This window comes from Epinephelus lanceolatus, chromosome 12, assembly GCF_041903045.1.
Source record: "Epinephelus lanceolatus isolate andai-2023 chromosome 12, ASM4190304v1, whole genome shotgun sequence".
Classification (NCBI taxonomy): Eukaryota; Metazoa; Chordata; class Actinopteri; order Perciformes; family Serranidae; genus Epinephelus; species Epinephelus lanceolatus.
In genome coordinates, this window is record NC_135745.1 from 3,815,162 (window position 1) to 3,832,334 (window position 17,173).

The 17,173-nt window shown below is 40.2% G+C and overlaps 1 protein-coding gene across 2 annotated transcripts in view; it reads left to right on the top strand.

Moving 5' to 3' along the window:
• The window catches only part of LOC117272174 (phospholipid phosphatase-related protein type 4-like), a 120,045-nt gene that overhangs the window by 34,485 nt on the left and 68,387 nt on the right, over window positions 1-17,173 (top strand). For both annotated transcript variants that reach the window (XM_078172881.1, XM_078172880.1), the window contains exons 2-4: window positions 9,774-9,959; window positions 15,364-15,493; window positions 15,707-15,902. In XM_078172881.1, the coding sequence (XP_078029007.1) occupies window positions 9,774-9,959; window positions 15,364-15,493; window positions 15,707-15,902 (512 nt within the window). The remainder of the gene's footprint in view (window positions 1-9,773; window positions 9,960-15,363; window positions 15,494-15,706; window positions 15,903-17,173) is intronic.

Sequence of the window (17,173 nt, forward strand, 5' to 3'; positions counted from 1 at the left end):
ATATCAACATTCTGTTTTTACATATTAAACACCATACTGCTTTTTTTACTCTCAAAAAATCCAATACAAAAATCAATATACTGCTCTGCCTGATAACAGCAGGGAATTCTGCTGTATTACTCTTTTGTTGGCTTGTTGGTGCACACATCTACTGCCCCACTTCCACTGGAGCTTCCCACTAGCGTTCAGTTTTCAATATATCTTTGCAGGAGCCATTTTTTAATTCTTTCCCTTCTCTTTCTGAAAAGTTAGTTTTACATGCTCCTAATGTGTTGTGCTATGTAGATCCAGATTTTGTAAATGTCCTATTTGCATGTAGAAATGAATATATGAAGTGCTCCCCCAGACTTTTCAAGCCAGAGTATTGAAAATCTCGTAGGTGGGTGAGCAGCTCCTTAGGGCAGGAAGCAGGCTTTACTGCAGGTACTACTGACTGACACTCATAAAACTATTTTGTAAACCCTCCTACACTTGAATGATTTGGTTCATTTCTCACCTTGAATAAATACAGAAATTATTCCAGCATGCAGGGAATCATCAAAATGAGTTATTAGAGTTGGAGTTAAAAATTTGTTAAAATGAAAATCACAGCAGTATAAAGTGAGAAGCTGTATTGCACTACCTTAACTATTGAAGAAAACGGTGGCTGTCATCATGTAGTACAAGTGGTGGGCTCAGGGCTGCCAGCTCACACACACATTGACCTTTAGACTCACAAGACACTTTTAACAAGACACTTTCCATACGACAATTATCTCACGAACTGAAAAACAAATTTAAAACTGATAATGTTGCAATCTGAAAAGAGGACTATAGTCGGGTTTCCATCCACCTCTTTTTATTCACATTTTCAACAATTGCGAAAAAAAAACTTGAATGGAAATGCCAGAAATTCGAAAAAAGGCCAAAATATCTCAAAAAAGTTTTTACGCTTGGGGGGGGATGGGGGAGGGGGAGTCAGCGTATCGATATTAGGAAATTGCGACTTTTGGCAATGGAAACAAATTTAGCGAATAAACAATGACGTAGGCTATGGGATCCTACTTCTACTACACACACACACCTGTGTGAACTTAGAGAGAGGTAATCACTCCAGTGTCAGGTGAGTGTAGGCTATTTCACAACTTACCTGAATAGACTGGATGTGTTGAATACCGCTGCATCATGTGCGCTGCCTGGTGTACCAACACAGACATCACGGCATTATGTAGGCTACGCTGACAACGCTGATATGAGTGTGACGAGAGCTCTCGCAATAGCCAAGACGTTCCCAAGGAATCTCTCCATCTCGCCGTAGTCATGGATGTGCCGGTAATTGTTTACATCAGTTGTGGACATGAGACACTCTCAATGATGTCATCTCATGGCGCCCTCTTCATCTACGGGTGTTCTTTTGCATTTTATTTTTCATGAGAAGCGCCACCTTCTGCTCGACCTGTTGACTCCCAATACTCGCAAAACAATAATGAATGGAAACGTGCATAAATTTGCATTTTCTTTTGCGCATTTTCACAAAATTCGCTACTGACGTTACTGACAGCATACACACAAACGAGACAGTAGCACAGTGCAACAGCACTACAGTGGTCAAGTGAGCTGTCATTCAGATTTCGATGCACATCTATTCTTGCTGTTAAGGAGTGGCCAAAAAGCACCATGGAAGACTTGAATTACAGTAATAATGTCTCACATTTATACCAAATAAAACTGTCAGTACTTGATAAATCAGTTTCCATAATAAGTAGGGCTGCCCCCTGAAAGTCAGAGATTTTAATCGTCAGTCGGAGACTGCTTCAAGTTGAGCAGTCTTTGTTTTTTGAATTGCCTGTCAATATGCATTGTAGGCTACTTCTGGGGATGTTGTGGTCCCCAGATTTTGCTGCAGAGTAAGCGCTCTCTACTTTTTTTCCAGAGCTTTGACAAAATCTTAAATGTTAGGCCCCAGTCACACAGAAAGCATTTTGCAGGTGGCGCACAGCACTGCCTTTTTTTATATTAAAAAAAAATCAAATGCCACAAGTAAAAAATGCTTGCTGCACCTTTTTATTGTTGCCTAGACATTGCTGCTTTTCCTGCCAGGATTGTGCCACCCAAACAGGGTATTTTATGGTAAAACTTGATCTCTTTCTAACCATAACCAAGTATTTTTTGTGCCTATACATAACAACACGTTAGCCACAGTGTTGTTGAAACGTTAGGTTTCAACATTTACATAATAACATGCAAATTTAATGTGTCCGTGGTTTGCAGAACATTAGATGCAGAGATCCTGTTTTGTTACAATCCCAATGAGTGAAAGGAAAATATAAAATCTCTTCCCAAAAAGAAAGAGAATATATTACTCAAAATGTTAAACTATTAGATTTATGCAGTAGTTTATTTAAATTTTCATGGATTATCATTTGATATCACAAGCATATTTGATTCAGAGTCAAATTCCTTCTATGTGCACACATTAGGGTTGTCAAAAGTATCAATACTCTGAAAAGTATCGATACTCAAACGCTGTATCCGGATACAATACTAATTTACAAAAGTATCGATACTAACAGTGCACGCCACCTCAACGCCTGTCGGTTGCACGCGATGGGTCCGACGGACATGCGCTGTGCAGGCAGTATCTGGCAGGCACAGAGCCCTTGCTGCAACCCGGCTTGTTGTCGTTGCTGTGCATGCATGCACACATTTCTGTCTGTAATATGGCCAGCGCAGCTGCAGGAGGATCAGAGCAGCCAGTTTTGGTGAAAAATGATAAAGGAAAAAGCGCTCTTTGGAAATATTTAGTGAAGTGAACACAGCACGCTGCAGACGGCAGGTACAGCCCCTCCCCTCACTAGCAGCTGAGCAGCTGGTGTCGCCAGCATCAAACTAAAATATAACTTCTAATGTTAATGTGGGAGCTAAGCAGAAAACTTTATCAGTCATGCCCGTCTGTAACATTAATAGACAATGTTAGTTTAACAGGACAACACAATTATGTGTGTCTGAAAAGTTATGTTAACTGTAAAGTCACAGATTGAAGCTGAAAAAACGTTTGGTTTCTTCTGTAAACCCTGGTTCTCTGATCACATAGTGAGGTAGAAACCGGAACATCCTGAGCCTAAACTACCAACTCTATTTGATCAGCAACGAAAATATGGTGCCAATTCACCAGAAGCACAGAAAATAAACAGGGCTGTAGATAAATACATTTGTATGGACAGATCTTGTTTCTGGTTGTTATTTATTTTGGGGGGATTTTTTGTTGTTATCATTGATGTTACTGTTCTGATCTTTATTTAAAAAATGACATGCCTCTTAATTTTTTGCTGCTGTATTTGAAAATGGTATCGAGTATTGAATATTTTCCTGGGTATCGATATCGAGTTTGAAATTTTAGTATCGTGACAACCCTAGCACACATACTTGACCAATAAAGCTGATTCTGATTCTGCTTCACTTAATACTGGGTGGGTGATTTTGGTGCTCTCTTTGATCAACTCAAGATGTTAGATGTATCAACATCACTGCATTCATGCTACCCAGAGAATGAAATGAAATGACACTGTTGATCCTGTCTTCTTCTCTAGCACAACATAAGCTTAACATTTGTGTTTTTTTGCGAAATGTCTGACAAGATTTGGTACAGACATGCATATTTCCCACAGGATCAGTTGTAATAACTTTGATGATCCCCTATTTTTTTTCATCTATTGCCATTTTAATGTGTCATTTTAATACCTTGGTTAATGACCAAATATACCTACAAAACTAATGACATCCCCATCAGCCTCAGCTGGACTAAGCGTTTAGTGTTGATTCAAGTTAGTATGCTAACACATTAAACTAAGATGGATGGATGGATGAACACTGATAACATCATACCTGCTGAACAGCGTGTTAACATTTTCTTTGTAAGCATTTTGCGATGCTGACGTGCATTTAGCTCAAAGCCCCACTGTGCCTCAGCACAGCCTCAGAGCCACTAGCATGACTCTTTGTAGACATTGCAAATAAACAAATTTACCTCTCTATTTTGTTATTTTTTTAGACTCTTATCCATACTGACTTTAAATACTTTAAATACTTCGTGTTGTCATGGTGTCAAAAGAAAATAATTTGTAAATGTGTAATTCTAAGAATCATGAGAAACTTCTAGCAACCTTGGTGGTTGATCCTGGCATACAGGCTGTGGAAAAAGAGAGCATTTCACAGTCAATGACAACACTTTACATAACTCCTGCAGTCAGAAATGTGTGCACCTCAGGCAAAAGGGCAGATCATGTAGTTGATAATTTGAACAGCAGGGAATCAGGGCACGATGCAGCCTCACACTCACATACAAGCAATATCCATCATTTTGCAATTTGTAATCTTGCTAGTACAGAGCAATAAAGTGAACATGACATTCTTTTCAGGATTGTCATGATGCTTCTATGCAGGGGTCTAGGGAAGAGTTTGGTAACAATCATTCTGCTTTTAATGCCACCAGTCACCAACAACAGTTTTTTTTTATCCACGTAGCAACATTTTTGTTTTCATTTCATGGTAAATGGACATTCACTTGTTTAGGTAGGAAGGAAGGAATCAAGAATTTCCTTCAGGATAATCAAGAATTTCCTGTGGGATAAAATAAGTTCTATTGAATTGAATTGTATTGAATTGAATAGCGCCTTTCTATTCTACCAACCATTCAAAACTCTTTTTCACATTCACATTCATATACTGGTCACTGAGGCTACTGTACAAGGTGCCACCTGCGACTCTACTACGCTACTATCTTATCTTACTCAGTTCAATATTTACACAAGTGATTTGGGGTTCAGTATCTTGCCCAAGGATACTTTGACATGAGGACTAGAGGAGCCGATGATCGAAACAGTGGATAAATCACTCTACTGTCTGAGCCAAAGCCATTACTTAGTATATAAAATGTTAGAAAATAGTAAGAAAAAAAGGAAACATATTAATTGCTTGTCAATTGCCTGTCAGTGCAGTCTGACAATGCTCAGATGCGCAGAGCTCTCAAGTGCTGCTAAAAAAATCAGGGACTCTCTCAGTTTTAAAGCTACAGTGAAGACAAGACAAGACACCAATAGATGCCCCAGGACCTGGGACATCCATTGGTACCAACCATGTTAAGCTATGTTCTTGGAAAGGGGACCAAATAATGCTCCAAAGTTGAGCTCAATTTCAGCAAGAGACAAAGGAATATTATTAAGGAATAATATTTTTCAAAGTGGTGTATTAATGGTCCCTAAACAATTTCATAAATTGGGTATAACTTGAAAACTGAGAGTTGACTGCCATATGCTTTACACAATTTCAGTTCTGCACACAATTTGACCAATATTTGATTAAAGTAGCCTCAAGACTGAATGAATAAATTAAGAAAACAATATTTGTTCTCTCCCGCTTTGACGTTACAATTTAGTACCTTGCAGTTATTTCATCAATCAGTGTTTGATTTTATATTTCTTCAATCATTTATTGGATTGCATTTTTTCAGCCAAGGACACACATGTGACTTCCTCTGCTTTTCAAAATAATATGACAAAGAGTAGACAGAGTAGATACAAAATACACATGGAAATGTGATTAGTTGGACTATATTTGCACGAAGTATAAAACTTTGCATAGTGATTGTGCTCACCCCCACTCCCTCTATGGATGTGGATGAGGGACCCAACTGGAGGAGCTGGGGATTGAACTGCTGATCTTTCGCTTGGTTGACAGACTACCCAGCAGCCACAGTTGCTGGTGGTAGCAGCAAGTACTTTTTACCATTACAGGTCGCAGAGGTTCACCTCTCTATTGGAATGAGCGGTGTCCTCACTGAGGACTTTGTGGCAAGGAAAGCCAGAAGGGTAAGGTTTTAGCTGCAAGTGTTCTTCTGATCAGTGCAGTAGTATGTGCGCGCATTGGGGCGGAACTCTGCTGTGCGCGATACAGAGAGCAGAGGAGATTTACAAAGGCGCAACCATGTAGAGACAGAAATGACATGCAGTGGTGTAAATAAAATAAATAACAAGGTTATTCAGTTCGTTTAATAAGAGGACAAGGTATAGACCTGTTCTATAGGAAATGACTTCTGTTGTGATCTGGCGCTATATAGAAAATAAAATTAAATAAAATTAACTTGACCTTCAAGGGGGGCAGGGGGTAATGTTGGGCCATAGGGGGGTGTCGCCCAGGGCGGCATTTAGGCTAGAACCACCACTGGCTGTGAGGCACAATGCAACCGCTGCATCCTTAAAACATATTGTCGGATAATTAACACTTATCTCACCTACTTATTTTCCCTAATTGAAAGTTAAAATCTATGAATATATAACCCTCAATAATTTTTCAATATCATTCATGTGTAAGCTGCATACTGGCCCATGACTGGCTCCAAACTAGTTGTGATGTCATAAAGCCTGCTGGTACGTTTACGTGTTTACACTGAAAAACGTACCCCCATTTGGCCAATGGTTGTGAAAACAGCCCTCTGTTGTCAAACTCTGCGCATATATCATTGTGCATAGTAAAGCAACTACAAGCAATACATTTTGACTGGAGGGGACTTGAACACAGCTCTGACATGGCTGTAGGATGGCCGTCAGCAAACAGAGAAGCTTCTATCAACTGGTTGAAATTACTGGTGTTGCTTTCTCTGATACCCTTGTCTATAATGCTTTTAGAATATCTAGTATGTACCCTTTTGTTTTTCCTCCAGCTCAAAAAAAAGCAAACAAAATGAGCAGAATAGATGAATCCCTGTCTACCAGTACTATTTATTATAAAACACCTTTTGTTTCAGCCTAGATTTGATAAATATTGAAACTCACATCATGTGCAAATGGTGTCCTTTGATCAGGATTTCTTTGAAGACACTAGGAGCAGTCTCCTTATGCCAGCACTGGCCAACATTTATTTGATGCTCATGCCTGGCATTACTTTGTATATGTTCTGTATCACAGACTTAAGTGCAGTAAGTAAAATTATTTCTGCTCATGGTGGTTTGCAGTGTAATATTTTGCCTTGTGCGGAGTGTTTTTACATTCAATTCAATTCAAATCAGTTTTTTATAATCCTCTGTGTGCACTGCAGCTGTGTGTCCTTGTGTCTGTGTATGTATGTGCTGCTTACCTGACAGGTATAAGGTTACCAGAAGCAGAAAGAGCTATCATTCCTAGGGCTGTAGTCAACCAAAGAAAATCTTGGTTGGCTGAAATTCTACCTACACATCAACCAATCAAGTGGTCGATAGGGGGTGGGGGGTGGGGCCTGGTAGCCTTAAGTCTGAGTTTGGCGATTTTGTATATGTCAGAAAGTTACAAACGTTAAATATTTGTGGAACATTACATGAGGGAGACTAACTTTTAGTCCCTTTTAGAAGCTTTGCAATTCAGTCATGAATTGTGGTGTCTTTATTGAGACTTTGGAAAATATTCATGTTCCTGTTTGAAAAATAAGAGTTGGGCAGTGCAGGGCAGCAGGCTGAGCAAAGAACTCCAGATGTCCCTCTCCTGAGCGATGCTTTCCAGCTCCTCCTTAGGGATCCCGAGGTGTTCCCAGGCCAGATGAGAGATTTAATCCTTACAGTGTGTTCTGGGTCTGCCCCGGGGCCTCCTACCAGTTGGACGTGCACCTCAAAAGGGAGGCAGCTAGGAGGCATCCTGATCAGATGCCCAAACCACCTCAACTGGCCCTTTTAAATGTGAAGGAGCAGCAGCTCTACTCCAAGCTCTCTCCAGATGTCCAAGCTCCTTACCCAGTCTCAAAGGCTGAGCTCAGCCACCATTTGGAGGAAATTCTTTTCGGCCACTTGTATCCATGATCTCATTTTTTCAGTCATTACCCAAAGCTCATGACCATAGGTGAGGGTTGGGACATAGATGGACCGGTAAATTGAAAGCTTTGCCTTCTGGCTCAGCTCTCTCTTCACCACGACAGTTCAGCAGAGCCCCTGCATCGCTGCAGACACAGCACCAAATGGCTGATTCATCTCACACTCCATTCTACCCTCACTCGTGAACAAGACCCTGAGATACTTGAACTCCCTTGCTTGGGGCAGTTACTTTTGGGTTAAAATGCTACGCTTGTCACTTTTTACCCAACTGTTCAATCTCAGTGGAGGAAGGGCGGGAAAAATACCCCAAGACCAACTGTCACATACACGTACAAGTGCTAAACTACAACAACAACTGGGAAATGGGCTTTGGTGGACAAATGGCCTTATGAAAGTAACACCAGCAATTGTCTGACCAATGAGAATTTGATCGGACAAAAGCATATTGACTAACCAGTCAACCAACCAACCAGAGGGTGTCAGCCCGAGACATTCTAGATGCTACTTTAGCTATGTAAACTGTGTCCGTGTTGAAGTGAACTAGGAAAACCTTGAATATCTCAATACTGAATGTATGATTTTTTGGGGGGGCGGCTGTAGTTCAAAAGGTAGAGCAGGTTGTCCATCAATCACAAGATTGTCAGTTTGATCCCCAATTCCTCCAGTCCACATATCAAAGCATGCTTGGGCAAGATACTGAACTACAAATTGCCACTGATGGCTGTCCATGGTGAATGAATGGTTTGCACCTTGTGTGGTAGCGTTGGCCACCATTGTGTGAATGTGGCAAGTGGTGTGAAAGCACTTTAAGTGTTCAGAGGACTACAAAGGCACTTTAAAAGCGTAGGTATATTTTGTTCCAATAGAAGTTGGAGTGTCAACAGTATACATGTGTAACTGCATATTTTCTTCTGCCTTATGCACTTAACTACAGTGGCTGTAGTTACTGATTGTAGTTAAGATGTGAAGCTGCTGCTCTGTTAACATGCTGTGTAGAAACTGTGTTGTCGTCCTGCATGAAAGTATTGTGCCATTTAAGGCATATTAAGATTAAAAAAAACATTAATGTTTGGAGACATTGATTGACATGGTCCAAGCCAATGACAGTTAGCCATAGTGGCTGATACAACAGCACTATCTTGTTGAACAAATTTTAATTTTCCCTTTACAACCAACTAACAAAACTGGCTGCAGGTATTAACCCAAAATCTGGGCTTCAAAACTTCTGTTAAAAACTACTACATTCATATCACTGACACTTGGTTGATGTTTTTGTGTGTGGTGTAAAAACTGTTGCAGAGGCTTGCTGCCTTGATAAGAATAAAATTCTTGAGGAACCACAGAATAATAATATAATAATAATGATAATAATTTTGGTGTGAAAACAGTCCTATAGCCTGGAGTTTTCTTGTCCTTTTAGTACATTTTTCTTGTCAAATTAATACTTCTGCATTCACAGTTTTTGATGGACATCATTCTGGTCTTTGCTAGTGTCAGTGTGTAGCGGGCCCTGTGGCTGGGCATAAAATCTCAATGCTCTTTTTGTGCCATCCAAAACATGACCTATGCACGAGGTATTTAAAACTTTGAAGTTCTTAAACCTGCCATTTAATGTCATTGTCAATTTGTACTCTTTCTACTTTGATTAGACACATTCTGGATTGATTTGGAATATTTAGGCTAAATTCTAGTAGAGCTCCTTGTTTTTAGATGACATTCAAAAATGTAACAAGGTTAGCTTCTTTAATAAATATATTTTTAAAAAATTGTAAACTTTGTAAAAAAGCATGTGTAAATTACTAGTAGTAAGGTATTGTGTTTTGGTATCAGCACAGAAACTTGGGCGTCACATCAGCATAAGTACTGACAAATTTAATACCCAGTCCTAGTCCCCTGATGAACATGAGATTTTGAAACTATTTTCTTAATTCTTTTGTATTCTTTTGTTTCTTTGCTGCAGCTCCCTATCCTGGCCTCCTCTGTTGTCAGTCTTTATTTCCTGGAGCTGACGGATATTTTCCAGCCGGTGCATTCTGGTTACAGCTGTAGTGACCGCAGTCTGTCTCTGCCCTACATCCTGCCCAGACAGGAAGTCTGTCCACTGCCTCTGCTCTTCAGCTTAGCTTTCGCCGCTCCCACCGCCACTGTGAGTAAATCTCCACACTGGACCTCACAGTAACATCTACATGTGGCTAACTCAACAACTGGTTTCAGGACTGTGATTATAGACGGGTTTCTGTGCAAGCCAAGCTCCAACACAGAGATGATAAGGAGATGTTGTGCAGTAAACTGCATCAAATGCAGAAAAGATAGATGGAACGTGTCTAATATTCTGAGGGGATCACTTCCCTTTCCTAAGAACAGGAGGACATTATGGATCCAGGCCATTAAAAGGGTGAATTGGGGGTCCTAAAGTCAGTGACAGTATGTGCTGTATGTTATCTACGCTTTGTAATTGATGCAAGGCATTTCCACACTGTCCCAGACATTGCTAGCTAGCTGTCACACTGATCTCATGTCTTATACAGTAGGTTTACAATTCCTGACAAAATTCTTTCAGATGTGGCAGGTCGTAAAGTAGCCTTGTCATTAATATTTTTACTTTGAAATAGTCAGTTGGTGTAGTGACACTAACATTAAAACTACCTCCTGATATTGGGTACGTTTACATGCACAAAATATATTTTATATTTTTGCCCTTATTCCAAAAATGACAATATTCACACTAAGCTGTTTAAATGACTAATGAAAATGAATATTCCATTAATATTCTTGTTTGCATGCAGCCCTGCTGCATGTAAACAAGACGGGCGTTAACATGCCATTCATCACATCAAAATATGGAATTGGAGCTGCTTGTTATTTTGCTTCTTTGCGTCTGACCACAAATGTTGGCTTTTCTTTTGGGGATGCATCTGTACTCCAACCTTCAAATTTTTGGCAAGGTGGTTTGTGTACAACGTCTCCAACGCACAGAGCTATCCATAAACAGGCAAGAGGCCATGTGTCACAAACTGTGGTAAAAACCCCAACAGAGATGAATATTCTGAATGGGCTATATACATGTCCAAAGAATTCTCCAAAAAACCTGAATGATATTGGCATATCTCACATATCATAGGCCCTGATCACACAGAAAGTGTTTTGCAAACTGCAAAATGCGAGGCGCACCACAATAGTAAAATAATTAGTAGTAAAAAAATATTTATTAACATGTGCACATAGAATGCAAAATGTGAAAAGTCCTTGGCAATTAGACCCCTTAGAGATTGCTTGATTTAAGGAGGGTGATGAATCCATAGTTGAATAGGAAAAAGGCCTAATTTGGAATATTCAAACAGAATATGCTGCTTATAAGACTCGCATCACATTCAGAATATTGTCACATTTGGAATAATAGTGGAATTTTAGTGTGCATGTAATGGTAAACATAGCCTATCACAAATAAGGAAAGGATTGATAATCTCAACAACCAAGACCACATAAGCTGAGTGAAATACATACGACATATCAGCCATAAAAGTTTTTGTGATTTGGCTATCTCCTTGTAGCTAAACATTTATGTGAATAACCTGCCAAATTTCATTCTGAGACCTGATAACCATAGGTCACTAGTCAAGTATTGTTAGCTAACAATTCCTTAATGATGTATTAATATACAAATAAAAGACAACAGATCCATCTCTGAAACTGCATTTTATTATCGAGTCAACAAGAATTTACAAACAATGCAAATTCCACTGATTACAATGGTTGACTACAGTCTTGTGAGCAACAACCAAAGTGGTTTTGTCCCCTGGATGCTTGAATACAAGAAACGTGTCTATACATGCAGGGACTCAGCTGGTGTCCACACTAAGACAAAAGCCTTATTAAAGCTATTTCTATGAACTATTGCTTCTTATGCTTTATTGTTACCACCAATAAACCATAAATATACCAGGTGACTAAGTATTCCTCCTCTGACTGACTAATTCATTACATTCAACTGTGGAAAAATACACATAGTAGCTGATGTTTTAAAGGGAGAGCTATCTTCCCACACTTAGAGGTGGTCTTGTACATGTTGCAGATTTAAAAATGTGCCCATAATGCTGTGGGAGTCTGACCACACTGAGACAAGTACAAGTGAAAGCACTAAGCTGTTACCATGCAACACAACCATTTGATGGGAATAAGCCAGTCATTTTAACTATGCTGACTAGAATACTTTTAAACTAACTGCCATATGTGGAGTGAAATTGCCTCGTCCAGCTCACAGTAAAGACTTTCTTTCTATTTTCAGTTCACTCCAAAGCTGCTGTTGTGGTATGTAACAGGAAAACATAACCATTAAACACTGCAAATTCCCTGCTAAGAATTTCTATGACTTCAAAGAGGTCATAGAATCTAGTATACAATCACTTCTAATTTTGTAAACCTTCCCCCCAGGGCTTTTTAAAAAATCTGGTAAGCAACTGATAACTGCTAGTACAGCCCAAACATTACTGGATTTTTCTACCAGCAATATGTTATTTTTGTCCACAGCTGGCATTAGTGTATCAGACAGTTAAGCCACCAAGCAGTCCGGTACGTTCAGTTCAGGACGCATTTTTTCCATTTCCAATGTGAAAAGTTGTGGATGGTACCAATGGAACCATTTCTTACCGTCCCCATTTTTGGTCACCCCTCTGTTGGGAGGGAACTGCCCATTGGTTCGACAGCCCATTGGTTCGACATCCCATTGTTCCGACCATATTAAACTCATTGTTCCGAAGTCCATTCCGAAATCATCATGACGCCCTGTGGTTAAGGTCTGGTTAGGTTTAGGCACAAAAACCACTTGGTTAGGGTCAGGAAAAGATCATGGTGTGGGTTAAAATGAAAAAGAAAGTGGCAAACACATAAGCCGTGAGCCTGCTCCGCCTCAAGCCGGTCGCGGCGCACCATACGCCCGCCGCGAGCCGTTCAGCACCGCGGACAGTCGGACTAATGGGATGTCGAACCAATGGGCTGTCGAACCAATGACATGGACCCTGTTGGGATACCTAGCACACAGATCTGGTACTAAAAGATGGAGCTAGAAACACTGCAGTCCATTGATTGGTCAATAGCAGACGGTCACTCTTGCTTAGCACTGAGTTGTGGCTAATTTTGAAGCTCATGTAACCAGTGTTCATACCGTGGCAAGTCTTACATATATTAGTAAACTATAACTATAAAATGAAAGGATGTTTTGCTGCTTCTCACAGCAGCTGTAGTCTGACAAAAAAATAACTGAATTCACTGAGTTGCCTGCTGGTAACTTTTAAGGTGGGCCATCTACCTGTAAGGTTACTCAATGCGTGAACTGACAACTTGAATCCACTTTAAATTTCAGTATGACAACTTTGATCGTTTCTTTAGTTTGTATTGTCTCCCTTTGATGACATACACTTTTAGTAATGAGTGGATGTTCAAGTGTTTAAAACTATATATTAATTTGAACTGGATTATGTGAACTGTACATATTCTAATCCTCACTTGGATCCGTTCCTGTGGGCTCTGGCAAAACTACGCCCCTGCACTTGCCTTAACCTGCTTTTTTTAAGTATCCCATCGAGAGAGACTCTCACTCTGGCCTATTCTGTTTTGTTCTGAAAATGTCTGCATGCATCCCCACTGCATGGACAATAAATGAGGTGCAAATTTCGCTTTGTGTCACTGGTGATGAGGAAATACAGCAAGCGCTGGACGGAGCAGTGAGTGACAACAACCCCACACACATTTAAGAGTACTGTTTGCAGTTGAAGCGCTAAACGGACCTAGGGTTTAGGAACCATGTCTGAAGGGTTACTTTTGGTTCCAAATGTACCATACTGAAAGTGTTTGGTGGAAACCAGGCTTTATTGTGGGCGGCTGTGGCTCAGAGGTAGAGCGGGTCGTCCACCAATCGGCGGTCTGATCCCCAGCTCCAGTCCAGTCCAGTTCAGATACTGAACCCCAAATTGCTCCCGATGGCTGTTCCATGTGTGTGAGAGCATGTGAATGGTTACTGAGTAGCAGGTGGCACCTTGTATGGTAGCCTCGGCCAGTGTGTGAATTTGTGTGTGAATGGGTGAATGTGACTCAGTAGTGTAAAAAGCGCTTTGAGTGGTCAAAAGATGAGAGAGGCGCTATACAAGTGCTGGTCCCTTTATCATTTACCATTGTACTGTATCAGCACGGTACACTACTGTATCAGGCTACAGTGCTAGCACAACAAACACTGCCATCATAACATAAATGTAAAAAGTTTTAAATGCTATTTTCTGAGGTATTACTGTAAACATATAGCTTGTTTTCATTATTTATGTTTTTCTAGAGAGACTGGATGCAAAGAAACCTGAAACAGCCAGCGAAGAGTGGACTTGTCAGTATAGAGAGCAAAATTAGCATTAGCGTAGTGAAAGTTTTGATGGCAAAGTGTGTGTGTGCAGACCAATCTGAACACACTTTAACATCGTGGAAGATATTATTGTATGTTTCACAACCGCTTACACTGCATCAGCCACTGGCAGTTACAAGCTACAGGATGCTAACTTCATTCTATTCTGATACGTCTGCTAGTTGCTGATTTTGGTGCACAGCAGACTCCTCATCTAAGTCTGGGTCTGACTAAGGCTCAGACATGTATGGCTGAATCTCTCCCATGTTTCCTCTAACACTAACGCTAGCCATCTTGGTGCACACTGCTCCATCACTGATCAACTGCTCTGGGGTCTAGCCCTAGAAGTGCCGTGCCAGCACTGGTGAAAGCAGAGAGTGAGGGGTGAGAGGTTGTCTAATAAGATAAAATAATTGAAGTGATGACATTTTATATTCAAAAGGTCAATTTAACTGGGCATCATATGTTCTGCAAAAACACTTTACTGAACATTATTCAGCATCATACCTGAGGAACAGAAGGGGAAACATTTGGTCACATACTTAATTGGTGACACTAATTGTGAGTGTCCACCTTGAAACTATGCTGATTGTATAGATCTTCTGTGCTGTTGGGGGAAGATGTGTGTGAAGCAGTCATATTTTCACAGGTATAGATGTAAACTGTAACAGAAACTTGACTGGTGTGTGAGAGGGCATAAAACTGCAGTGTGGTAATTCTAGTTTTCTTTTACTTTTCATGTGGCAAAAGCCTGTTAAACAAAATATCATAGATTAATTAGTATTTCTACATACACTAAAAGGTATCTGGAGGAGGAGTTCAGTCTTTCATTTAAAGAAACTACATCAAAGAGCTGTCACATCAAAAATAAAAAATAAAAAATAAAAAAAAATCTTACTACTAGCCTTTCTTGAACATCTTGCAGTCTTCCTCCTCTGGGATTGAAATCTCTGGAATTTTTTTGTGAAATCTTGCATTTTATCTTCTATTTATTGTTTAAATAAATGAAGAAAAGCATAGACTGTGATTTTCAGTCATGACAGTGGGATGTTTGCATCAATAAATGGTCGAGTTAATGCATTCAGCAGATCTGTGAGATAGATTTATCTGGTAATACAAAATCTGCATTGTCAACAATCTTTTGTTTCTCTGTGTCTGTATGTAGATTCTTATAGGAGAGGCCATTCTGTACTGCTATCTCTCCAGGAGGTCATCAGCTACACAGACTGAGGCCAACATCAACGCTGCAGGCTGTAATTTTAACTCCTACATCCGCAGGGCTGTACGCTTCATAGGTGGGAGGACACATGCGTTATACACAGCTGATTATATGCATGTTGTTAAGAACTGAATCTCAGACACAGAAAACAACAGTAGCTGTAAGATAATAATAACATTTGTCAGACCACGAGTGGACACAGACTAAAACACATTATCATTTTTAAAGAAGCACAAGGTTATAATCTAACTAATCCACTGTTTGATGTTGTAACATGTTGTTTTTACAGGTGTCCATATCTTTGGCCTGTGTGTGACAGCACTGATAACTGATATCCTCCAGCTGTCCACTGGTCAACACACCCCCTACTGGTTGGATGTTTGTAAACCCAACTTGACCCACATTAACATGTCCACTTGTGACGAAGCCTTTATTCTGGAGGATATCTGCTCTGGACAGGACACTGGGCTCATTAATGCTGGGAGGTAAGGCTGAGTTTTACAAAGCCAGGGAGTGTGGGAGGGTGTACGAGTGAACTAGTGAGTGTGTCAGAGGATGTGTGTGGGTGTTTTTCAGTGCGTGTTTATGGAGTCATTTTTAATGTGCAGTTTGAGCACACACACACACATGCACACACACACAAACACACACACACACACACACACACACACTTGTAGCTTGCAGCCATAGACTAGTTTTCTCTGTTGTTATGGTTACGAATCTGCTCTCGGGACATGTACTGAAACATAGAAAATAAGAGCTGAATATTAGCATACTCTACATCATCACTGCCAAGGTCATGTGCTACAACATAAACTGGTGACAACATGGCCGCTCTACTGTGATGAGATTGCAAATGAAATATGTTAAGATTACCTTAAGGACGTGCGTTACAGCTCACTTAAAGCACTTAGACCCCCACAGGTGTTTTCACTTATTGGCTGATTGCACCATGCTGAGTCAGGACATTTTCCTGAAGATAGGGCTTGTTTTATTCTCAACGTTAGGACTGTTTTTGGTCTATTTAAGCAAGCACTAAAAAGAAACTAAAGAAGTTGAATGTAGTGCAGCAGACTTCTCTCAGTCACTCAGTATGTTCAGATGACATTAGAGAAAATTGATTTATTGTGTTAGCCCGACTAAAACTGGACTTTTAAAATACATGTAAACATGTTAGTCTGACTGAAATCATACTAAATCAAATTTATCAAATTCAGAGTAACACACCCAGATAATGTGATTGGGAGTCAAATTACTCCAGCGTGTACACAGCCAATTGGACCCAAACTGGCCTAGGCACTCTGCACATGCTCCACAGTTTCCGCCCCGGGCTTTGACTCGAAAGTCCAATAGCATTAAATGCGTACCACAAGAAGAAGCTCCTAACAATATGGTGCAATCTGCACTCAGAGCCGTGCATCTTGGATGGACGAGGAGACATAGTTCATGCTGTTTCAGCTGAAAAAGTTAAATATTTAACAGCACATACTAAATGTGCAGAGCTGTTAAGTTGTCCACCATGATACCAGTTTGCTGCTAGCTAACTGTAGCTAACTTATTTGTCAGTTGTTTGGTCCATGACATATTATGTCATCTGGAAAAAGGTCCAGTATTAACAAGCAGGAAGAGGGCATATTTTCACCTATCGTAGCGGAGTTGGACATACTTCAGTCAATAATTCGATTTCCCTTCCCATGCTTGTATACTTGGAAGAAGACAGTAGTCCAATTAAATAGCCTAGTTGAGCTACAACTCC